The following is a 26399-nucleotide window of genomic DNA, read 5'->3' as shown; positions in this document are numbered from 1 at the left end:
TTCAGGCCACAGTTTGCAAAAGCAGAAGGTGGCACATGATTGTGAAGATGCTGCTGTCAGGCACGTTGCTAACCTTGCCATGGCCAGCCACCCCGACGGCGTGCATTGGCAGCACCATGATGTGCTGCTGCAGCACACAGTCCCACCAACACAGACTGTGGTAACCCCATGAACAGGTATTATGAGCAACAGCAGGTTGTTTTCTCCCTTATGGACCTCAGCCCCTGCTTTCAAAAAACTGCTTGCTTATGTCTTACGATGCATTTTTACCTAATTGGAAGGGAGATAACTAATTAAATTTAATGGAAACCAGGGCTTCATAATTTTTGAAGCCATAATTTCTATTGCTTTTTATTACCTTTACCTATGTTTCATATGGCAAAGGGTCACAGAACAGATGCAGCTGCTAAACTGGGCGGCTTAGCATACAAAGTAAGCTTCTGCAGAGAGCAGGAGCAATTCAGAGGATATGAGTGAATTCACTTCAGAAGGCAAATGAAGTTTTGAGTCATTGCTGAGTCAGGTAAAATTCCAATTTAATACAACACCTCTAAAATACAACCTCTTCTACATGAGGCAACAATAATCAACTAACCAAACCTACTCATAAGAGGAAGGGGAAATTCTGAGTAGAAGTGCAAAAATGAATCATTATTCTGATAATGTTTTTGTTATTATTTTCGCAGATGGTTCTGAAAGCTCTTACAACTCAATTAAGTTACCACAGTCAATAAAAACAAAGAGCAAAACCAGGGCAGATACTTTCCGCCCAGACACGATGGTGATGGGCACATTAGAAATGAGGTAGATTAGGTAGATGAACTAGATAGACACATCTAACTGTCCTCCAGTGCACTCATTTGTTTGACAGCCTGGAAAATGCCAACATTCCTGGGATTAAATGAAAATAGAAAACTGCATTTTCACTGTAAAATACACTCAGAACTTCACGACCTCAGTTTCTTCTTGTTAAAATAAACCGGGGCCCAACCAAGTACTTCCAAAGAGGCTCAAAGTACAATATACTGAATGAAACAGTAACTACGACACCACCAACTGAAAGCCCTTACACTGCTACTCTTTAATCCCAGCATATTAGTGCAGTGATACCACTTGCACACACTTCAATACACCCATTTTTCTTGAACTCAACACCATCAAAGTGCTAAATTGCCCATTTTGCACTGCTGCCTTGAAACCATATTCCTTTGCTGCACGATTGCCAATTCCTCTCCCCTTATAGGCCTGTTGAACATTTTTTACTGCGGTACATTTCCCTCCACTTTATTAATCAAAAAATGTAAAAGTAAACAAATGTGTTGCATATAAAAAAATAAACAGCAACAAGAACTGGACTGATCCTCCCCAGAGATTCCTGGCCCAGGTTACAGACGTATTGGCAAGGCTTTTGCTGCAGCGCTCAGAAAAACGCGCACACAATGCCACACGGATAGCACCCGTGCTCATATTCAACAGCTCCATATTTTTTCCTAGCACCAGGGCACGCGAGCAAGTTCGAAGCTAGATCTGGCAGTGTGCATTTGGCAGCCCCCGAGCCGGATCCCGCTCTTGCCCCCTCCAGCTCTGACAGAAGTGCTGGCTGCGCCAGGGGAGCTGTGCGACATCGCGGTGCTGTCGGGGAGAACAGAATCCAGCTCCTTGTGACAGCTTTCCCTACACAAAATCACAATCAGCCAAACACATTTGTAATCTACTGCAGCTGGTGTTTCTATAATTGATAGAGATATAAAAGCCCTTTTTGCTAAAGTTGTACTTTTGTACTTTTTTTTTTCTTGGGGGAGTTGTGCGAAAGCTGCTACAAAAAGTGGGCTTTAAATCTCAGATAATGTAGCTCCCTTTAGAATCCCAAGCTTAGAGCAAGTAGTTATGAGTTTTAGAGATGCAAAAAAAATGAAGCTAAAAACAAACATTTATTTTACTTGACGTAGCAAAACAGTGGATTAAAAAGTTAAATCAATGCACCGTCTGAACGGTTCCTGCTGTAGCTGCAATTTCAAATGAAATAAGAATGTTATAAAAACTCTTGCATATTAGGCACATTTGGAAATGTCTCCTTGTAACTGTTCTTTAAGTGTTCTGTCTATGAGCACTAACAGGTCACTGCACAGGAAATGCAAAAATATGTTACATTTTAATCAGGGCATATAAAACACTGTCTAGAATGTTACATTGCCCTTGGGAATCTGCAGTAAGTAGGGGAACTTTTACAAAGTCCAGGTCACTCTCCCCATTACATCACTGTTAAAAAATAAAAAATAAAAATTATTAGGTTAAATTATATAGATGTAGTGTATTAGAACTTTCGCAGTTGTAGGATGATGGCTAAGAGATGCTTATTTCCTTGGAGAAACTCATAATCACCCTCTTGTTCCCCTGCACATACTCTATATATTGAAAACAGTGCACGTTAACTGAACTGAAATGTTTCCAAACAAAAATAATGACAGAAGACAAACATAAAAATGAGACTTCTCGTACACTTGCTCTACCAACAGATTTCAGCACTTCACCTTAACACACAGACACCAGCTGAAAACCTGCCTGGTTGTACCTCACAGGTGATTAAAAATGAAAGACGGGATTTTAGCAGAGATGTTTGGGAATGATTAAGGTAAAATGTCCCTAATCCAAACAAGTGGAAACCCAGATGTCAATGTCATAACATTCCCCCAACCCCCATAAATATTTCTCCAAGTGATTTACCTCTGTTTAACCCAAATCACAAGATCATAAAATATCTAATAAGTTCACAGAAACAGCAAAAGAGTGATGTGAGCGTGACTGTTTTCTAGATTAACATTCTTGGCATTTTAGCTATTTCACATACAGAATCTAGGAGGTGACACAAAACAGTGTCCCCAGGACGTCCTGCTCTGCTCTCGCCGCTCCCGGTTCAACGTTCGTCACTGAGTTCCAGATGGAAAGATTCCATCTCTATGAAAAAATCTCTATGAAGCAAAATGAAACGCCGTGCCCTGAGTGAGCAGCACCCCGCACGGCCCACTGCCCGCAGGGGAACATGGCGGCTGCCTCCACAGCCGCTGCCTCCACAGCGGTGCTGCTCAGCCCGCTGCCATTTGCATGCTGCAGCATGAGAGCAGATCTCAAAGTAGTAACAGGCCCTTTTTTTTTTTTTAATCTAAACAGATATCTGTGGTTGAAACTCTTGGCATTATTCTTTGTATTTTTTCTCCGAGCTGCTCGCTTTAGTACAACAGCTTTGTAGCTGCCAGCATTTTCCACGCTTAGTTCCAGCCTACCTACGGCGCGCAGCTCCTCCAGGTCCAGCAGCTGGCTCAGCCCCTGTGACAGCACACGGGCAGTGCAAAAAGTGGCTTCTTGCACACAACTGAGGGTGCCCCTGGTGCTGGGACAGCCTTCCTTCCCTCACCCACCGCCAACAGGGGCTGTGGAGAAGTAGCAGCGGCCGAGGCCCCATCCAGGCGCCAGCTGACACGCTCGGTGCTGACATTTCCCTTCCTCTGCTTTCGCTGCTCAGACCCATGGCCATCCTGCAGCAGGGAAAGCAATTGTCCTACTTACACGCAGCTAACACATATTTTAAGGCAATGTAATTGAAAAAGGGAAACTGAGAACTGAGCTTGCGTGGTGGAGATGGCACGCTTGGAGAATGCTGTGTCACCTTCTAAAAATTCTTTGGCAACAGCAACTTTTCGACTTTGTAAGTCAGACAAATTTGGGTGGATTTTTTTTTTTCAGGGAAGGCAGAAGATACCTCTGAAAAACGTTCGCATCACTGCCAGAAAGCAGTGGTCCTGCAGCTTTGGAAATAAAACCCTGACATACGCCTTTTGCATTTTTGCCAAACAACATCCTACCCTAAATTTCAGGAAGAACATTTTAATAAAGGAAACACAGATTTTGGCAATGGAAAATGTTACTCTGAACAGCTCAGATCTGGAAACACTAGAACCAGTAGAAATCAAGCTTTTGAACAGAAAAATCCAAACAATCTGGACTACACGTATTGTTGTGCCCATGATATAGATGTTATTGCTGTGCCCGGGGCTATGCAGTACTCCCAGCATCCATACAACAGTGCTCTCAAGACCTCCATTGGTTTTCTGCTCTTTTCAGCCTCTTCCCTTATTTTCCCCTTTTTGTTATCATGCAGCTGAACTTTTTCCATGTCAAAGGGCTGCCAGGCGGGGGACGGTGCTGAGCCTTGAGCAGCAATGCTGGCTGCTTGTTCTGCCTCATCCATAGCGAGCTGCCTCAACAGTTCAAGCAATCCATCTGGCTAGAGGGATCATCAGACAAAAACAAACAAACAAATCCATAACTCAGATCACAGAAAAGGTCTTGTCTTCGTTATATGAGCTGTTTTGTTCTCGTGTGCGAGTTACACAATAATTGGCTAAGCCTACAAAATCCAGGTTTGAGTCCCTGATTCAGCCCGAGGGGCTCCCTGGCCTTAGATTTCAGTGCAGACTTAAAAATTGATAGCAACTCCTTTTTAATTATCAACTGCTCATGATACATGTTTTAATGACATGCGTTTAATTTCGGTCCGGTTTTAGACATACAATTTACTCACATTCAATATAAATTCCAGGGTTGCGAAATGGGGCCTTGCAATTGTTTTTAAGCGCTTTTTCAAGTTATGAGATACATCTGAAATACAAAATTGAAGGAGTTTGGTAATGTCAGGTGATGTTTTGTTAGCTTTTGACAAGAGAAAATACTTAATACCCTCATTTTTTTCCTGCTCTGAATATTAGTTTAATTGTCACAAATAATTAAATGCTTATGAGTAAAAGACATCTTTAGACATTTTGACAATAAGTATTAAGAAATGCTTTAAGGGAAATCTGCACAGATCGGCTTTTATTTGTTATGCTAAACAATGATGCATCCTGACTGCATTTGCTCCTGATTTGTGTGTGCAACAGGAGACGTACTGTGAATGATCTGTAACGAATAAAATGACAGTATTTGACAGGCTAGGAAATGTCTGGGCAAGGATACAGGATAAGGAAACCTAAAAGGGCATTGTTTGTAGAGGGGCAATGGGACAGAGACACTCCCTTCAATCTAAGGCAATGAAAGGCGCCAACGACTAAATTACAGTTAATAAGAGTAAGAAATAAACATAAATTACATACACAAGGCTCAAGTTCAAGGACTTTGGACCACTAAAATATATATCTCTCATTATATCAATTATCAAAGAGAGACAAATTTCCATCCTCAGAATTTGCATATGAACTCTAATAACCTACTACTCAGAAATAGAGGCAAGCATTAATTTCCACATGAAAAGGAGCCATGGGAGAGCTTCCCAAGTCCCCAGCTCCTGGGAAGAAAGCCCTACCTGGTGATTTGGCCATGAATGCTCCGGCCTCTGCAGGAGGGAGAAGCAGGTGGTCTCTCAGGTATGGCAGATTACCTCTCTATTACCTAAGATTTATTCTGAGTTCTTGTCAATATAATGGCTGAAACAACCGTTCCTGAAAGGTAATACGGCGTGAAAATAAACATAAACAATCCTTAATGAATCCATAGGCTATTACGTGCATCATATTTCTTCTATAGGCAATACATACATCTCCGCTTCGAAACAACAGCGCTGCCCTTGATCAAAGCTCAGCAATTCCTGCTCACACAGCAGACGGAACTGGAAGAGGTCTATGGGAACTGCTCAGGGCTAAACGCTCCTCAAAATTCAACCCCTCCTCAGGCGCCCACGAAAGGATTTAGACCCTTCACTTTGGAAGCCGGCTTACAAAAATTAGAGCCTCGGAATTTATTATCAGAGATTTCCAACCACCTCTGGTGGTCTGTGTGGAAGAAAACATGCATGTTCTGTTAGACAATAATTAGAACGGGTTTTTCATATTTCTCAGGGCAAGGCATTATATATGAAATACAGAGTTGGACCTCAGACTGACAAAGAAATGTAAAGCAGTGTAAAGGGGGAAAAGTAACCATAATAAAATTTTCTGGTCCTGAGCCTTATCACTGACCAACAACGCATCCGAGGGTCATTTGAGAAAGTTAAAAACTTACTAAAATTACACTGACTAAAATGATTCCCCTAGAAAAGATCCCCCGTTCTGAAGTTCACGGAGCCCGGTCTCCTGCTGGAAGCGCGCTGACAATATTAATGTGATCTAATAGCCAGAGTAGGGAATTAGGACCAAAGGCTGCTTGACCTTGAGCAAATCAACCAAAACCTCCTGCCTTCAATTTACCTTTCTGTGAAATGGGAACAAGATATTCTGCTCCACTGAGGTCGTTCTACAGAGTACACAGCATTGGTGAGGAATCCTTGGAAGGAAGGCGTGAGGAAAGATTACTCTGCTCCCTATCACAGAGCACGCGTGAGCAGCAACCGTGCTGCTAATCAAAAGTGCTAGAAAGCTTTTAATTCCTTAACATTTAATGCTACAGATGATCAATATAACTACTTAGCTTCTTTCTCCTTTCACATGTTAATTTAATGCAACTTGTACTGTGCCCATAAATGTTATGACAAGGCTGAAAAACACATAAAAAATTAATTTTGGTACACAAACATACCAGCTAGACTAAGATTCTGTTGTTTCAATACAAAACTACATCACAAAAAAATCTTATTTGGGGTTAGTTTTTTTTTGTCCGCTCAGATTGCAGGCACTAAATGAGTTCTTCTATATGTACAAAGAAAACTACAGACTTTACGAATTGAGGTGGTAATTCCCAGTGCAACTTACACAAAATTGTACAGAAAATTCAGAGTAAAGCCTTTCCTTCCTACAGAAAAAAAAAAAACAACAAACCACAACAGGACTTCTGTGCAACTGAAGGTCAGTGATAGAAATAGATTTGTTGTCTACACATTTCAAACTGCATCAAAGTGCAGATTTTCATCCTGATCTCCTCTTTCACTATATAAATCATTGCAATCAAGGTATTACAGTGAATTTATTTATTTTCATTAGAAACAAGAATTGCGTGCTGTGCTTTTTTCTGTAGAAATTCTGCACATAACAGACCATGTGTAACTTCAGCAAAGTTGCTTTGGGAATACTTAACAGCATTTTTTAACTTATGAAAGCAATACTGAATGAGATTTACTACAGTTTAAGATAAGCGGGTCTTAATTTTATATGAACAAAGAGACTTAAAAAGCAACCAGAAAGAGTTCTGACAACACTGTGGAATATCAGGCCTTGCGCAGAATTGGCCCTGTTCTCTCCTACGTGCATACAAACAAATACAAGAGGCTTTTCAATTAGATGAGCCTTTTGAGAGGGATGCAGGAAGGGCCAGAGAGCTCCTTAAAACTTTATTGCTTTTGTCTTTGTCAGGTTGGGATGCATACTAAAAATGACCTGTTCTTTCCATGACATGCAAGATTTCCTTTCTAATTTGACCTCCTCATTTTATTGGTTTCCCAGAATGGGACTGGGGATGCTGATCTGGATCGGTTTTCCCCAAATACTCAGTAGATTTGTTTTTCTATAGCTGTCTAGAGCTAAGGATGCTTCCCATGGTCTCTTCAGCATAGTAACTTTAATGAGCCTCGGTATCATTAGACAATACAGTTTACAGAACAGAAGGAAAAAAGACACAGAAAGGAATAAGATAGAGCTATAATAGATACAAGCTGTGGAGATGAAAGAAAGAAGTCAGCATCTCATTTGCATTAATACAATAAAAATACAGCATTAATGTTGCTAGTTGTAAATTTTTTTTTCAATAAAGTTGAGCCTGATTATATCTGAAAAAAAAAAAAAAAAAAAAAGGCAGGCTGTGCATTTCTCACAGGTCTTGCAAGGGTTTCGGCTTTAGAGAAGAGCTACTGGCTATTAACTTCCTACATTTAATTGCCACTGAAAACAATCTCTGTGAAACCTCATGTGAAAGCCACTCCTCAAGAACCAATGGTCTGATCCTCCAAAGCCCAAGCTGCTTTGTTTACATCAACAAATTCAGAGTCACTCTTCACATAACTCCACTCCATCATTATGTTGTGTGCTTTGTTTACTGGTATTATGTGTGCATACATATGAAATTATATACACATGCACATACTGCACAGTTCATCCTGAGAATCAGAGAAATGCGATATTACCAGCTTTGTTTATTCAAAAATCACGAATCACACCCTCAGAAATCATGAGACTAGCTGAAAATTATGAGATGCTAAAAAGAATCGCTGTGAGAATCATGGTATTACTGTTCTGGCATAAGCACCTTTAGGCTGTATGCTTTCATTCTCCCTACTTCCCCATAGCAAGGGGTTTTAAATAAAATTTTCTTTTAAAATATGTATTTGGCACTTGGATAATCACGAGACTCCAGGAGCTGCAGGTTCAAAGAAAACATGCGCTAACAAAGGGCTTCCAGTGGACACAACTCCCAACATCGCAGCCATTTCAGCATTTTAAGATACTGGTGGGATACTCAAAACCTGCTCTGAACTACTGCACTGTACTGCACTGTACCAGCTTGAATCAGAGAGAAGGTTCCACTCCCAGGCAGGCACGTACCTATCCTTTCTGCAGGGCAGGGATCTATTTCCTATACATTTAGGACCGCAGTTCTATTTAGGTGCAGCGTTTAACCAGTAACTGGAACAATCTGGTGCTGCACCTTATGAAATACGGATTTTTCACAATTCAATCCTGTCATTTTGTAACTATTGTTATGAGTTCATTTTTCCTAGGGCAAAGGGGAAAAACAGTTCTTTTTGGGAAACAAAGATTCTCTTCATTTTCCTAAATGAAACACTTAATGCAACACTTAGATCATAAGACCAGTTTTTCCACTTTTTGCCTGAAAAATCTCACCAGCCAACGAATGAAAAGCCAGCAGTTAGAGAGAGATGTGTAAATCTAATGGGAAACAGCATGCTTCTGTGATGCGTTTCTCCTGAAACCTTACAAAATACACTATTCACTGTCAAGGCATTTCAGGGTTGCAAAAGCTGTTATTATAACATGGCGAAAACGACTCGGCGCCAAGATCCAGCAGCCTCGAGTGAGAGGTCACCTTAATGAGGAAGAACTGATTTTGATGGCTAAAACTACACGGAACTTTTACACTTCCCCTTCACAGAACCCTTTTCGCGCTTCTACCTGAGAGCTGCTGCCCATGTGCACAATGCAACCAGCACACTAGAAAAAGGACTCTTTAAATGACTGTATCATCTACTGGTACCAAGAAACTGTTCAATAATTAACACAGAGAGTGGAAATGTGTTTGAGAAGTGAAGTTAGCCAAGCAAGTAAAACATGTCAGTCGCACAGGCACTAGAAAAGAGCAGCGTGCAACCCTCAGTAACACAAGTTACAGCCAGAACTCTTCCCCAGATTTTAAAGGCAGGTTATGCTTTAAAGCTGGGTAGTAGAATCTGGTCCCTCTTCAGATGCAAAATAATGCTAGAAAAATACTTAATTTCATAGCTTAGCAGCCCAGCCTGACAGAGACAGTCTTTACACAAACCAGTTACCCGCTGAAGCAAAGTGCTGAGTAAGAGATGCAGAACTGGACCCACTCTCATGTAAATTATTGTAATTAAATAGGTAATGAAAAACCACTGCTCTTGCACGAATGAAATGTGAGACTTCAGCTAAGAGTGTAATGTGTTTCCAATTGACTCCTATATCAGATTCGGAGACAGATGAAAATGTCTCTCTGCTTGCATGAGCACGCTTTGGAGGTACAACTTCACAAACATTTTCATTTTGGAGAGAAGAGGGATAAACAAAGGGTTATCTTAGCTGTAAAGTCAGTAGGATATTCTTTTTTTGAGGCATAATATGGCATGCACATGTCTCAACCTAAGAGGCATTAAATAGAATTTGAATCATTTTACTTTGCATTTGCTAATAATACATCACCCAGTAGATGAACCAGGCCTTATTCTCCCCTCCATGAGCTGACATTGTATTTTTTTCTTATGTTTGAGCTCTTAAGATCTGCACAATAGCTTAACACAATAAGTGTTTAGCCTCTGGTTCCAACTGTAATTGATAGAGTACGGTTCCATTCCCTCTGCTGCTGCTAAGTTGGGAACTGCAGCCACAGCAACTGACAGCTTTTTTTTTTCCCCCGTGAGTCTGGAGTTGCTCTCTGGGAGTGATGTCCTCATCGGGACGTGGAGGGAAATGGGAATGGCTCACCCCGGCACCGGGCCGTGCAGGAGCTCCAGGGATCTCTTCTAGGGGAAACAGTTGCTGCAGGTGGGTGCTGCTGATGGGAGAGAAATGCAGGGGAGAAAGCTCTGGGAGGAAATAGCAAAATCCTGCAGCCTGAAGAAAACGGGCTTTTCGAGTAGAGAGCACAGAGGAGGGAGAGCATTTGCTGAACAGAATTTCTAACAATGAGCGTATTTGTAAAAGTGCTGTAAGATTCTGTCATTTACTGATGGAAACTCCTGTAAGTCCCAGTCTTTATACAGTGACAATACACTGTGCTTTGAGACGCGAGATTCAAGCTGAAATAAGGAAACAGCTGAATTGAACACGACTGCAAATTGTCCCATTCGGGCCTGAGTTCTGACATGGGAGAATCACACTGTGGGTTTGGGCTTAGCAGCCTGAGTCCAGACTTCAGTGCAGATGGCGACTAATTTTGGTGGCTCTTCACTTTCAAAAGTGCCTATTTTGGTACATATTTAATTAACCAAGTTTTAAAGCCTTCTCTTGTTTGTGAACACCTTGGCTTTTTTGTCATCTCTCAGCATGGCGATGTGCACAGTAACCGAAAGGTTCTGGGACATGAGCTATTTAGGTGGTTTTGATGCAGACTTGTTTTTCTGGAGGATGCTTGAACAAAGCACTGCTGCCATTTCTACAGTTTCATTCAGTGCTGCCTGCGTGGAAACTATTTCTATTCCCGTATAATAAAGGATACAGATAATGCCTGAAAAGCCACAACACTCTCAGTTATTAATACATGTACGTACTGCTTCCTTTCATCACAGAAATGCACACGGCAGACCTAGCTGGCCACCTGCTTTGCTCTCTAAAGAAGCAGAATTTCGCTTTCTAAATACGTTTCTGTTTTAAATAACCTTTACTACTGAAGTGCAGACTGCAGCTCCAACGTACTGACTGCTACCCATCTTCTGTTTGCCACTATCTGGGGACTTCTCCAAAACAAGACTGCCTTATTCTACTGCACCAATAAACAAAATGAATGCGGCTGCTATCTGTTCCTGCTGTACTTTTCAAGGGCTTTGGTTCCTAGATAGCCTATTGGAGCTGGGAGAGAAAGAAAAGAAGACGAAATTGCACTCAGAAAAGGCGTTAAGTCTGGATTCGTCTTTTAGGCTTTAAAAAAGCAAACTAGCAATTCATGATCACAAAATAAAATATGCACATTTAAACAGGCTGCAGGGGAAAGTAGAGTTTAATCCAGTGAAATTGTGTTTGAAAGCTATTTCATACCCCTAGGAATAAAATCTGAATAGCAATTTTGCTTTGCTCCCACCTTTTTTCCACCCTTCTGTTAATATATTACCATTTGTTATGGAATCGTTACAAGAGTTCTGCCCCAGAGGTGGCTGCGTTGTGCGGAAGGACGAAGCGCTTTCCGGGCCTGGGTCTCCTCGTACTCCCAGGGGCAGACAGCGCTCATCGCAGCCGCACTGATGCGAGCAAAGCTATTTCTGCTCTGTACCTGAGCGGGAGAAGAACTGGGCCCGCAATCTGCACAGCCCTTGTGAGTCGTTTGGAGGAAGGCGACAGCACAAACAGGTCCTTACTGTACACAGAAGTATGATACTAACGCAGCCACAGGCACAACGAGCTCCAAAAACCTGCTTTAAGAACTACTGAAATGGAGATGACGATAAAAAGAGGGACGGCTCAGAGCAGATTCGGCCCTGGAAAGATCAAAATGCATTCAACGTAATTCTGGCATTGCTGTGCGATGAGTTATCTCTAAAAGTATAATTTGAGATCAAAAATCCCCATCGTCAAACATAAATAGGGCCCCGTTTATCCAATTACGCTACCTTGTTTCATTACAATGCTCTGTAATATATTTCTTAGGAATACAAGGCTTAACATTAATAATAGAACAGGACAAAATTGCCACGTATATTTCTCTAGATAGATTTTCATCTAGCAGCAGGACTTCACTTCTGATTCACTCGCTGGTTCTCTCTAACCTTTACATTATTCATTAATCAAACTAGAAACCTGCTTTCAAAGTCAGTGCATGGTAGTAATTATTTACAGTTGTGCATAGTATTTAATTTTAAGCAATGACAAAAGCAGGCACGTCCAGAATCACAAGGCTTATCATTTTTCTTCCGGTGGAGGTGAACTATCTGAGGGAGCCAAAAGTTGCAAACTTCTCTTCAATATCTCTGCTGCCATCAAGACAAAATGCAGTGCAACTGATACATTTGAACTTGTACAAGAGAAAATAAATAGAGCGAAAATTAAGTAATATATAATGTATTAACTCCTCTAAATAAAAGGAATAAAGAGATTTGCTATCAGCCTTGATGAGAGATTCATTTCTTATTGCACAGTCTGTCTACTGTCACTTTGAGGTACTTCGCAATCTGCAAAACAGAACCTCAGTGCTATCCTGAAAATGAAAGTCAGTTTTAAGAACTACACACAAGAGGCATGTCTGCACTTTGGAAGCCCCCCCGCCCCCCCACAAACACATAAACACAACTTCAAAGCAGGAGAACTATTGCAAATGCACAAACCGACTTCAAATCAGTTATGCTGAATGAAACCGGACTGCTTTTGCAGCGCTTTGCTCACCTGAAACAACATTGCTCTGAGGACAAACAGAATCACAGGCATGCACTGTGGAAGACCAAGGCACGCTTCAAAATGGGAATAAAGACAGAGAGACACAGCTGTGGCCATGCGGATTTCTACCTCCTCACTATGGCTGGCAACATACTGTAATGTTCTGGATAGGAATATTTCTTGCTGTATTCTCAGCGGGGAAATCCTGGGAAACAACAGGATGGGCTTTGCTCACAAGAATTTACTTATTCTGCAGCCTATGTTTCTAAAAAAGAACAGGATGCCCCTGCTACAGGAAGATACTACACACATTGCAAGCGAAGATTCTACTTTGAAAATAAAATAAAACGAAGCCTCGTACTCCTGACAGAAAGAAAAAAGGAGCAATTCTAGCACTGTCACTGTGATGATCAGCATCCATGAAAAAATAGCTATTTATCCTGCAAGTTGAACACGTTAATGCCTTATTCAGATATAACCTCTTTGTGAATAAAACAATAATAGCAACTCGTCAGAGAGTTCTTCTGAATATATATATAAATACATATCTGTGCTGAGCTTGACTATCATTTATAATGGCAGGGATTGCTGCTTGCCAGGCTGGCAGCCTGCGTGGGTGCATCACTGCTCATGTCCCAAAGGCTCTCCCTGCATGCCATTGTCCTACACCCATGAGAATAGGGCAAAACACGTAAGTTCCTCCAAGTTGTGCACCTCCCAATTTCTCAAAATAACATTTGCCTCCAAATGTATCCCAAGCACTACTTTGCAAAGTTTATTCGAGCCACGAAAGTTGCCCATGCATTTTGTCCCATGGATAATACGACAACACGAAAATATTCAGAGTAGAAAAATTAATAGGCCTTTTTGAAAGTGCAAACATGAAATATTAGTTTTCTTTGGAGAACTAATCTGACAAAGGACCCACAGAAAAAAAAAAGGGGGAGAAAAACCCGCCTACATTAAAAGCCAAACAAGATAATAATTGTGCATGTCTGGCTAAGAGAATCTAGAGGGCAAGCCTTACGTCATTGGCACTTGGGTTACCATGGTGAGTGATTTATTGATATATATCAAGAATGAATAGATCAAAGGCAGCAAGATGACAGGTGATCAATCAAATGTCAAATCAAAGCTGGCAATCAACTGGAAAGCTGATTTTTCAGTGGGTGGGTCTGGCAGAAGAAAAATGAACTTCCATATTGCGCTTCCCAGAAACAAAACCCCATCAGACTATTAAAAAAAAATAAAAAGCAATTAAGCAGCCTGGAAGAGAACTCTTTGAAAAGATTTACTATACGGGCCCACTCATCTGCCTCTTTTTCTTGGCCCCCAAAAGAAAAAGAACATCCTACAAATGACAAAACAGAACGCTTCCAAAGTTGCGAACTATTTCCTCCCCTAAGATAAATAAATTAATAAAAAATCATTTAAAAAAAAAAAAAAAAGAAGAACGATCACAAAAGCACTTGGCGCGTGCAAATACACCAACTCAGATACAAAACAAAAGAAGAATTTGATTGGAAAATGCGGCTCGTCTTCTAGCAGTCACAACGCTTCGCTTTATTTCCTGTTGCAATTTTCACCACCGCTGATCAAAGGCTGAACTTCCCCGCCGGGTTCAGCGCCGCAGCCCCTGCGCCGTTTCAGGCACACGCAGCGCTCGGGCAGCGCCGCGCAGCCCCGCAACGGGAGCCTCAGCGCCCCGAGCCTCTCCGCCACGCGCGTTTGGGAAACAAAACCGCCGCGGGGTAAAGAACGACCGAAAATAAATAAATAAATAAAATAATCATAATAAGGAAATAAAGCCTGAAGCGGGGAGCAAAGTGGAGGCTGCTCCCGGGCGGGGAAAGGGGCCGGGGGAGAAGGGGAGAGAGCGGAGGAAAGTTGGGGGGAAGTTTGGCCGGGGCGGGCGCGGGGCGGCGGGAAGGGGTCGGGGCCGGAGAGCCGCGGGCAGGGCCGCGGGCACGGAGCGGCACGGGGAGTTCCGGGCACAGAGAGGGGGAGGGCGAGAAATAAACCCGGCTCCGGGCCGGGAAGGCGAGGGTGACCCTCGGTAATAATAAAGATGGGGGGAAGGATCGAGAGGAGCGGAGAGGCAGCGCTGTGTAAGGGGATGGCTTCTCCTTACCTGCAGCCCGTTTGGGTGCTTGCTGTTTCCTCCTTGGCATCGCTCTACTTTCTCCAATCTCACTTCTGTCCCCAGATCCGGGAGCTCTGAGCCGCTCCGGAGCCGTGTTCGTGCGCCTCAGCCGCGGCCCCGGCACCCTCAGCCCCGGCCCCCCCCGGCTGCGCTCACAGGAACCTGTTTGCCTTTATTTTATTTCAGAGATCTACGTTTCTTTCTCTCTCTCTCTCTCTCTCTCTCTTTTTTTTTTTTTTTTTGGCTTTTTTTTTTTTTTTTTTTTTTAACTGTTGCAACACTTGCTTTGCTTTGATTCGAACATCCAAGCTCAGGAGCAAATGAAAGGCGCCCACAGTACCAGAGAGCGAGAATAAATAAATAACAAAATAGATATGTATATATTAGAAAGGCGGCTCTGGGAATGCTGCGGGGCTGCCGGGCTGCTTCCTCCCTCTCCTCCCTCTCCTCCTCCTCCGCGCCGCGCGGATGGCGGAGCGCTGCCCGGCGGTGCGCGGCGTGTGCGTGCGCGCGGAGCGCTGCAGGTTCGGTGCTGTCAGATGCCAGGCAGTGAGTGATATGGGAGAGGACAGGGAGGCTTCGGAGGGAAGGAAATCTGCTGTTCGCACACACACGCGCGCACACACACACACACACACTCGCACACACGCACACACACACACACATACAGGCAGGGCGAGGCGATGCCAGCAAACATCGATCCGCTGAGCAAACTGCACATTAACAAACTCCTCCTCCGCGCCCTGATGACAGGAGGAAATTTACTCCGCGCAGTTTATTAAAGAGACAGCGCGCGCCGCCGCCGGGCCCGCAGCACCTGGGGCGCGCGGCGCTGACGCCCCCCCCGCCCCGCGCGCGCGCCCCCCCCTCCCACCAGCGCGCGCCCCCCTCGCCCCACGCGCGAGCCCCGGTGCCACGCGCGCCCCGCGCGGAGCCTCCTGGCGAGGGCGCTGCGGGGCGGCCCCGGGGCTGCTTTCCTCGCGCTCCCTCGCGGCCGTCCCGCGCTCAGTGCAAACTCGGGTGAAGTTGAGGTCGCTCCCCAGCCCCCCTCGGGGTCCGTTCGTACCGGACAACCCGCGGCATCGCGGCCGAGCGCAGGGTGGGAGTGCGGTGTCGCTGCTGTCCCAAGGCGCCCCGCACTCGCGCTGAGGAGGTGCGACCCCGCGCCGTGCCGCCGAACCGCCCTCATCCCGCGCGGAGCCCGGCGGGCGCACGGCAGGTGGGATCCCGCGCCGGCCTGGGGATCGCCGCCCCGTCCTTCTGTCTCCGCGGCCGCCGACAGCGCCTCGAGGTTTGAAAAGGGAGTGGGGTTCGATTCTGTGCCTTCCGTTCTCGTTGGTAAAGAATTTATTTCTTTTTTCAAAGTGGATTTTGCAAATATTCCACAGCCGAGCCCCAGAGTTTGTAACAGAACGGAGTTCCTTGGTGCTCTTGTTGCTTTCTCGCCATTTGTGTGTTTCTAATGGGATGAGTGGGAACCATCTGCATCCCGCTCAAACAGCGCGCCAGGCCCAGCTCTGCATCGCCGCCCTGTGCCCCACAGCTCCGCTGAGGAGGGGGTTTCCATGGAAGACCCCGCAGTGACCTTTCAGTTTGGCAGCCTGATAGGAGGCTGTGTGTGTGAAAGCATCCACGTAGGTGATTTCACTTAAATTATTTCATAGCCTTCCCCAACCGAACACTAGCAATTTTTATAAGCAATCTAAAAGTATTTATTGGTGCAAGCAGATGCTTAGTTTTGAAAGATAAAATAGGATAACGCTACCATAAAATACTCATTTTTGCTCTTCTGCCATGCATAACTCACTCCGAAGCGAGCAGCTCTGCTCGAAGCGCTCAGCACTGCTTGGCCCCCTCGCAGCCCCACGCTGTGAAATCCTACCAGTGTGCACCTGGGGTTCTGTGCTGCCCGCTCCAGCCGTGGAGCTCAGCAGGGCCAGCGCTGGGGCAGTGCTGCTGTGAGGCCAAGAGGGGACGGTGCCTGATGCCAGCGTGGCGCTGGGCCTGGAGCACAGTGACCAACCGGGATTTCCTTCTTGCATTTCACCCAGCCGGGTTTGTGATTCAGTGATTCCGTGTCTGTCTTGGTGCCCAGGTCAGAAGATTGAAGGTACATCCAGTGGGGGTTGCATTCTTTCTGTCTCCCTCTCTCCTCTGGTTGCGTGGAACAGTACTGCACCTCTGGTTGGGGTAGTTTGATTATTAGTAGGTAATTATGAGGAATTGTACATTACTGTGAGGAGCTGTGTATGAAAAGCCCTTGTAAGATGGTTTTATTGCCAGTGTGATGTGTTGAGATGCTGCCAGGCGTCATGGGGCGGGGGGATCGAGCTTATCTCTGGTGTGAACCTTTCCACCTGGGTCTGCTGCTCTGCACAGGGAGGACGGCCACGACCCACAGATGGAGCAGAGCCGGGCTCCAGTGCAGCCTGGGATCGGCAAGGAGCTGCTATTGTTCTCCCAGCCATGGCTGGAATCCAAATGCTCCACGCTGGGCATGGTATTTGTATCAGTGGCGTTTTCAGTCTCAACATGCAAGATGAGAAAGTCACTGTTTTAAATGGTTACTCCTTTGGGAAGGGGAAATTGAGAAGATGGACTTCTAGCAGAGCACTAGTGAGATGGCACCCTATCCACAGTGATAAATGGGAGCATTAACAAGGCTTGGTTGAGAGGAACCCTACAGATTTATGGCTTCCTGTCTCCACCAGCAGATGCCATTATGGCTGACAGAACAGAATGCCTTTCAAGAGGGAACTGGGATGGGATTATGAAGAAGGGGAAAAAAAAAGCCAGCAGAATCTGGTGTCCATTTTTATCCACTGGTCAGAATCTGCCGATAGCTTTGAATAGAGCTGAGACTGTACAGCAATTGTGCGCTCCCTCCTCCTGTTATTTATAACTACGTTGGTGAAGGTCATTTAGCATCTCTTTTAGCACAGGAAGAACCCATAATATTTACTGAAAGCATTTTTGCCCTCTTGAAAATTAGGGATGATAAAATGAAGTGATAGCACTGGAGGCTTCCTTGGCTTATCCAATGGAATAATCCCGATGGGTGTTTAATGTTTACTTTGGAAATGTAGCAAATGATTCTGAAGCTGTATTGAATTTTATCTATTTTTATTACATAGCAGAATAATATTTCCCTTTCCTGACAAAATGTTATGACCAGTAATAGCAATGGCAGTTATGCATGTTCAAAAAAGAGTAATCAAATCTCATGCTTCAGGGCACGAGCTGAGCTCCCCGCCGGGATCAGGACGATGTTCTCCCCCCCACCTTCACTGCTGTGCAGTCAGCTAGGTGCGTTTTCAGAGCATTTCCAATGTCTTGGTTAGGTGCAGGTTACATGGAACAGAAGCGTGGTCTGGGACAGTGCAAAATCTCCATCGCTGTGGCTCTGGGGTATTTCTGGTCTGATTTTTCAAAATAACGCATGTGATTTGGTGTGCATTACAGGAAAGTTTGCAGGCATTTCCACTTGCAATAGAGGGTCAAATGTGATGTGTGTATTTGATTTCCCATCGTGAGCAGTCACAGAGACCTCAGCTGTTCACCTCAAGTCTCTCATCTTACCCTGTGTTGCCTGTCCTTCTATAGCTGCAATGCTGGTAATTAAATGTGGTTCATTTTCCTGGAATTCACTGATATGTAGGTACAGCATTCATCTGGAATGGCATTTACCTTGGATCTTACGGCCTCCTCCACTCTTACTACTTGAGATAAACAGAGAAAGGGTAAATAAACAAATAAAGATAGGTAATTCTGGCAAGTTCTGCCAAGAAAGAATCATCGACAACTTCAATATTTACTTCCTTCTTCTTGAAAACTACTCTCCTTAAATAAATAGATAGATAGGCAGATAGATAGATAGGTAGGTAGATAGATAGACAGATAAATAGGGGAGTGTGGTTTTGCAAGGATGCTCAGAGAACCAAGCTTGGCAGGCAGACTGGCGCTGCCTTGCAGGACGCAGAGTGCTGTGGTCATTTTTCTGTGCAGGCCGTGCCCAGCGGTGGGGCTGGCTGTGCTCCGTTCCCTCTGAGGCACTTCCACAGTGCACATTTAACCATCCTTCTGGGCACTCCGTTGTCATGCCCTTACTGTTTGAAATTTCTCTTAGTGATGAATGCATTTTGGAAATATATTTGTTCCTTTTTTTTTTTTCTTCAGTGCTCATGAATGAAATAGAGAACAGTGTATTTCCTTCCTCTTTTCAGCAATTTCTGCTGTATTTGACAACTTATTACATCTACCCACTGGTAACCCCGACTTCTCCCTTCATTCTGTGTAGGTCGTGGCTTCTGGACCTGGCACTGCTTTCATTGTTCTGTGGCTGGACAGCATATGTTTGGGAGCGCAGCACCAAAAACTGGATGCTTTATTGTGTCTGAAATCTTCCCAGCACCAAGTGGGATTACTTCACATGTCTAACATATGACACTCCTGTTTATACGTCCCAGTTTGACATCTGCCCTTTTTGCAACAGCATGACACTGTTGACTCATGTACTGCTTCTGATTCACTGTAACCCCAGATGCTTTCTTGCAGAAATGCTTTGTAATCAGTTGTCCCCATCCTATATTTGAACAGCTGATTATGCATCAGTGACAACTTTGCACTGATTCATCTTGAATTGCATCCTATTTTTTCAGACTATTTCTGCAATTTGTCAGGATCATTCTGTATTACAATGCTGTCTTCAAAGGCTGTTGCCATTCCCCCTAGCAAGGTACCATCTGCAGATATCATGCAAAACATTCTCCGTTCCACCTTCTTAGAAGAACAGTAATAAAGATATTGAATACTGTTGGGCCCAGAATCCCCTCCAGACATTATTCTATGCCCACAGTGTAGGTGGTACCTCATGTAGGTGTAGTTTTGGAGGTCTTTCCCAGGCCGTAAAGTAATGTCACCTGAAGATGTTCCTCAACTCACTTGTGAGTCTGTTAGATGAGATGGTGGCAGAAGCTTATGGAAGTCAAGATAGATGACTTCTCTATCTGCATGGTCTGTCATGCTGTCATGGAATAAGTTTTGACATAATGTAACCTGAATAAATCCATGGTGGCCATCTCCAAGAGCCTCATGCTAGGTCCTCAGGTGTTTCTGCACGAACAGATGATCAGATGATGCAACTCCTGCCCTCCCATCTCAGACAGGCACCGTTTGCAAGGTTTGAGTTCTCCAGCAACCTCTGATGTGCCAGACCTCAGGGATGGTCACTGGCATCTCTGAAGTTGCTGTAAGGTGAGCGTAATGGCCTGACCTTCACTGTGTGCTTCCCAAGTGCTCTTGAAACTCTTCTTCGTACTGCAGAGCTCTCACTCCTCTGACACTGGTCTTGATTATTTTTGCAATCTGATCACAGCTGATTCCTGTAGAGAAGATGAAAGTAAAAAAGGCTTTCTTAGGGTGATCTGTCAAAAGCTTTCTCTCTTTGCTGAGTGACAGATGTAATCTTTCCTAGGCCTTTTTTCTACATACAGAAGGCACTTATCAAACACTTTATTCTTATTATATTCCTTTCTAGTTGTATCTCATTTTGTGACTTTATATTTTTTCTTTGTGTCTTCGTGGTCACTGTAAGAACTGTTTCCTGCCTGTTTTTCACATTGAGATAAATACCAAATTGTTTATAGAATTACGGTGTTGGTTTCCATTGGGTTTGCTTTTGTTTCCATAAATACTCCTCATCATGCTGTACAGCAGGCGTTTTGCCTGCAGAGGGGTGGCACAGCAGTACTGGGGTAAAATCTGTTTTCCCCTCTTCCAGCAGTTCTCTGCACACAGCTCTGGTAGCCCAGCTTGGAGCAGTGGTAGGGCAGGATACATTTCCTCTTCCTGGGATGAAATCCTGATATTGCAAATAATTTATGCTTGGAGTAACGAGCCCCCATCCTTCTGATCTTCGACAAAAGGATTCACCTCTTGGCTGCAAAAAAAAAAAAAAAGAAGACATTTGAGTTTGAACTCCCATCAACTGTGAAAAAAAGAATCCTTTGTGGCCGAGTGACGCGAACGTAAAGCGGCGCAAAGATTTGCGCAGCTCAGGCTGCAGCTACCTTCAGCCACATCTGTGGTTCATCTTCCATCACAATGTCATCAGCTGAAATATCACATAAGATCTCATTCAGAACTGTACATAAAGGCTCCCCGTGCATTTTTTAACTATGACATCCTATTTCCAGAATTTATAATTCAGTCTTGCAAACCTGCTGCAGACTGGAACAGCCTGGAAGCTCTCGTTTTAGGAACTGAATTTTCCTTCTTTAAATCACAACAAATCTCCAGTTTAAAGAAAAGCAGAAATAAACACATCGCTTTTTCTGAAATAAGCACAGCAACACTGCAATGCCACTTCCCAGTCAAGCCAGCAAAGCCAGCTATTTGAATAAGGGTTTGATCTAAGACTTCTTCGTTCTGCAGTAGAGAAACTTTGCATTTTCTTCAGTGGATTTTGAATGGAGCCCTGGCTCAGCAGGCATGCAGGACCACTGCATTTATTCCCTTTTCTATAAATATACCAACATCCCTAGTTTAAAAAAAAAAAAACCACAATCCAATGTATCTGAGCAGCAAATGGACTGCAGTCTCAGAAGAGTTCTTGGATAAAGGTATTTTTAAAAAAAAGAGGAATGAGAACTGACATTTTGGGGGTGAAAATGCAGCAGTGGAAGAATGCACTGTTCTGTTAAAACTTTCTTCCTAGAACATCTTATTTTATTGAAAAAAAAGAGGGTTTAAATAGATCTTTAAAATGTTCCGTGAGTGTTGAAATCATAAAACAGGGATGTTCTACACTGTGTTGCAAGCACTGCTGAACAGTTCGCTGCATAGAAAGCAAAGTACAAGTTTGAAGATGGCATCAGGTTTTGCCACTTTCCCAGCAAATAATGAAAGAACAAAAAATCACCACCACCACCAACAACAAAGCACAAAAAGCAACCAAAAATATTCAGAACAAAAGCAAACAAACAAGAACCAAATAGCTGTGCACTTCTGTAATAGGGAGGGAGGAATAAGAGCATTTCCTGCACAGAGCTGGTGGGACATGGAGAGCAGGAGCTTGGTGGAAGAGCCTGTGGGCGTTCTGGAGCATCTGTCCTGCTGTGCTTCTACTTGTCAGACATCTGTCAGACACGCAGTGTTTCGAGAGCAGCCCAAAGGAGGCACAAAGAGATGGAAGATGCAGTTTTCTCTGGGCGAGTAGAACATTGCCAGCCCTTGAAATGGACAAAGGGACGGGGGAGGCCGGGTCCTTGCAGATGGGAGAAAGTACGTGAGGTTCTCTATGCCGTGTTTCTGTCTTGCTTTTAAAGACAGTCACCATCCAAATAGAGACAGCAGGTAAATTGGGGGAAATACAGAGTTGACAAAAAACAGTAAACAGGAAACGTTGAATTGGGTTGGAAGCTGTTTGCCTCGAGTAGAAAGCGAGGTGAAGGCACAGATGTTTGGGATTAAGATTGCTTTAAAAAATGGCTATAGCAGTGTCAATGTGACAAAATATGCAAATGCTCCTATCTGTCTGGATAATTTAATTATAAAGCACCCAATCACCATGGTATTGGAATGAATGCTTTCCATTATGCCGTAATGAATTGTTTGTGCAGTGTAAGCCTATTCGTTCCTTTATTGGTATGCTTATTTTTTATTATTATTTATAGTTAGGGAAGAAAATTATGCTGGCAATTGAAATAATTGATGTATCTGATATTTTAGGGGCTAAAATAATACTGGTGCATTCTAAAGCATCTAGTGTTCTGTCTGCGATAAGGGCTGGGGAAGAGCAGATCTGCTAAATACTTCAGGAACCTGTAATTCTGCACATGGCCCCTCATCACAAACTGCATCGCCTGCTGAGCCACGCCGGGATTTCTCTTAACATCAGGAGAAGATGAATGCATCACTGCAGTTTACACATCCCCAGCACATTTGTTTAATGAATGGCACAGAGAAAGTTTAACTGAAATGCTAAAGCCAGCAAAAGGGACAAACTATCCAATGGGATCTTAATTGAAATTTAATTTTAATGAAACAAACTTCTTATTAAAGCAAGGAGCAAAGTTTTCATTTAGCAAAAAGCAAAAAAAAAAAAAAAAAGTTTTATTAAAGGAAAAAAAAAAAAAAAGCAAATATTTTTTCTAGAGAACTTTTGAGAAGTTCTGCTTGTCTGTGCGCTGGGCCACAGCTTGGGGTGGGCGCAGCAGCACTCCATGGGCACCCCGTGCAGCTCCTGAGCTGACTGGTATGTAAGCACTTGTCAGAAATATTGTTTCTTGGGGTTCCTGTGGAATATGGGTTTGAGCGTGTGCTGGGATAGAGTTTCTACAAAGGAAACAGCATCTTTCTTTTGACACAGCATTTCTCCGTGCTTCAGCCTGGGGAAGAGAAGGTTCTGGGGACACCTCACTGCGGCCTTCCAGGACTTGAAGGAGCTTATAAGCAGGAGGGGAAAACCCGAGCTGGTGGGGGGCAGCCAGGGCACAGCGGGATGGAACCGAATGGGCTGCGAGGTCCCTTCCAACCCAGCCGTGCTGAGAGTCTTCACTCTGTGACCGGAGAGCGCAACCTGCAAGTTCAGGTGCCTGACTTCCGTTGATAACACCAAAGCTGACTGTGTTCATCCTTAATATTTCCCCTGCAAGCAGTGTGCAAAGTTCTTTAGGTTAAATGGCACGGAGTTTTATCAGTGAATTGCACAGCGTTGAGAAGCAGAAGATCAAAAGCAAAGAAATTCTTTGCAAGTGGCTGAGAGTTACGGACAGATAAGATCAGGAACATGAAGGTTATATGGCAGTCTGAAGTATCAAAAATAAAAACTGTGAGACAAAGTCGGTTGCATCCTTCCTAGCTGGAAGTTTTGGGCAAAAAAAAAGAGGGATTATTTAGAAACAAGAAAGATTTATTGTTCAGCAATAGCGAGTGGCTTTGTGTGTTAAAAAGGAGAGTGAGAATGTACTCAGAATGAGCTTCTAGAGAGTCTGGAGGCAGAGAGCAGAGAGGAGTAGCGCTCACAAGCAAAATCTGTGCTTACCCAGAAAAAATGTTGGGTGTGCTCCTCTTTGGTATAAAACAAAAGTTAAAACTAATGGAATTTGTTAATCACCATCAGTGCTCAGAATGCTTTTTCTTTGCAAGTGAAGCAGCAAGCAAGCAGTGCCAAAATTCCTTGCTTTCATTTCAGAGGAGATTGAGAGTTCCTCCAAATCCCATCTTACCGGGATTCGGTTTTCCAGCTCGGTGCTGATGCACCTCACCTTTGGCCTATGGGAGCTGGTCAGCCCAGCAGTGGGGTGGCACCCTGTGCCCTGAGCTTTGCTTTGCTGCCCGCTGCCACACCGGAGATCTGCTCAGCCGTGCTGCTCCTTCCTGCTGGGCTGGGCTGAGCGAGCCCTGCACCAATGGGCAAACGCTGTCATTTTCATGGCTGCAGCTCCCTTTCTTAAGAAAAGAAGCCTGAGGCTGTTCGGTTTGGCTCTCAGTCTTCCACAAAAAGCAGGGTACTTAATGGGTGAAGGAAAAGGAGTTTTGTGGAACAATATTACAAAAGGAGACATCAAGCCATTTTCATGGAAATTGAATGACGCTCTTATGGGTCTTTCTCTACTTCTGCTTTTAATATAAAATGTATAGTAAATACAGGTGGGGGAAAAAAGAAAACCACCTGTCAAAATATAGCTCTGTTTGGTTACCTCTGTCCACGGGACAATTTTAGTAACCTGTCAATCAATGGGCTGCTAAATAGCCTCTCCAAAGCACAATCTGCTATTTCAGACGACATCAGTGTGTCAATCATTTATTGAATCAAAGCCAAATTTGAAGCAAAGCAAGCCCAGTTTGTCAATCACTTCTCAGTATTTTCTCCACTAACCACCTGACAGCTTTTAACTTTTCACTTTTATATTCCATGCAGCTAGTTAAGATTCTTTCATTTTTAATTGGGCTTCTTTTATGATTGGTAGCTAAGCAACTAATATGTTGTTTTATATGATAATAATGGGCCCAAACTTGAGAGCTTTCTTGACCATTCCTATTTGTTGTAGGAAAATTATTTTCCTTCAAGTTGCTAAATAGCAGATGTAGCAGAAACAGTTATTTAATTATGGGTTGTCCTGTTGTTTCTATCTATAAACACTTTTGGCACTGTTTAAAAATAAACACTGCATGCGCTGGCAAATATATACTGAGTGATTTTAACTCCTGATAGAGTCCTTTGGAATTTCACTGCTCATTTGCAGGAAAAACCGGGTGCAAAAATGAAAGTGCTGCCGAAAAAGCAGCGTGGAGAAATATTAGCAAAGGACAAAGCTCAGAATCTCTGTTCCCGAGTCCCGCTAGGCTTTAGTCCAACCCGATCAGTTTTCAGTCTTAATTTAGTACAATTAAATTTCTGAGGCCAAGTGCAGTGCTCTGAACCGCCATCTCTCAGAACAAGGCAGAAGCTCCTCCTGAGCTGCGCTCCTCATCCAGAGCAACGTTTTGAGCAAATTAAGGCTTTCTAAAATTTAAAACTTCAGGGCCGGCCTGGGGTCCCCCGAAGGCAATCACTGATCCTGGTGTGCTTTCAGTCCCGTCTCCCCTTCTTGTGCAGGAGAAATGCTGCTTTCACAAGCACAAAATCACCTTACAGCTCTCGTTTTCTAAAAACTGTGTCATCAGTAAAGCCAGTGTGTTGTTTGCAGGCTGAAAGAAGTGACTCTCTGTCCTTTCATGAAAAGGAAGCTTGGAAAAGGAGCTATTTCTGTGTTACAGAAAACTCTATTTTGGGTTCAAAAGTTTTCTTCGTTTAATTCTTTCTCCTATCTGTCTGATGGGCTTCTGGCTCTCTTTTGACAGACTGCTGTCATCTGGTTTGATCCAAAGCTGTGAAACTCCAGATGTGCCCAAGCCTGGGAGAACATGGGTGTAGTTCTGCAAAAGCTGCAGTAGGCTCAGAGGCAATCTGATACCAAATGTACTTTCGAGTCCTCTTAGAATTTTTTACCGTTCTTGTATTTCTCTTCATCTTAGACTGTGAAGTGACTGACAGGCTGTAAGGGCCAGCAGCAGCAAAGCGAATACGGGGCCTTCGGAATCCTTATGCACTGATTTCAGAAGTGCAGTTCAGTGTAGGTGTCTTTTTGCTGCTACCAAGCTGAGAGGTGTTGGAGAGCACCAGGAGATACGCTGTGCTTTGGCACAGTGCCCTCTCCTCTGAAGAAGACCCTTACAGACTGCTGGGGTTGCACAGTTAACGAACAACGGAGGGGAGAAGGGAGAACATCCTTTGCAGGTTGATGGAAACGCCAACCACTCCTCGCTCCCAAATGGCACTGCAAAGATGGACGGTTCCTATTTTTGTTTCTTTTCTGCTCTTGATGGGACTTCTCATATCTTATGCTGAAATCAACGGAGTTAATAATAAATTTCTATGAGATCATAGATAGGTATCAACTGTTCACTGACATTCTGACAAATGAGGAGTACATTTGCCTGTACGTGCACGCGATTAAGAG

General features: G+C 43.9%; 1 protein-coding gene across 3 annotated transcripts in view; it reads right to left on the bottom strand.

The window, feature by feature from the left end:
• TSHZ2 (teashirt zinc finger homeobox 2) overlaps positions 1-15077 on the bottom strand; it is a 203776-nt gene extending 188699 nt beyond the window's left edge. For all 3 annotated transcript variants that reach the window (XM_042834364.1, XM_042834363.1, XM_042834365.1), the window contains exon 1: positions 14884-15077. In XM_042834364.1, coding sequence (XP_042690298.1) covers positions 14884-14923 — 40 coding nt within the window. In that variant the 5' untranslated portion in view covers positions 14924-15077. The remainder of the gene's footprint in view (positions 1-14883) is intronic.
• Positions 15078-26399: the final 11322 nt, after the last annotated feature.

Source organism: Centrocercus urophasianus, unplaced genomic scaffold, assembly GCF_019232065.1.
Source record: "Centrocercus urophasianus isolate 14NV4802_14NV808 unplaced genomic scaffold, USGS_Curo_1.0 seq_46, whole genome shotgun sequence".
Lineage (NCBI taxonomy): Eukaryota > Metazoa > Chordata > Aves > Galliformes > Phasianidae > Centrocercus > Centrocercus urophasianus.
This window is presented reverse-complemented; position numbering and strand designations above follow the sequence as displayed.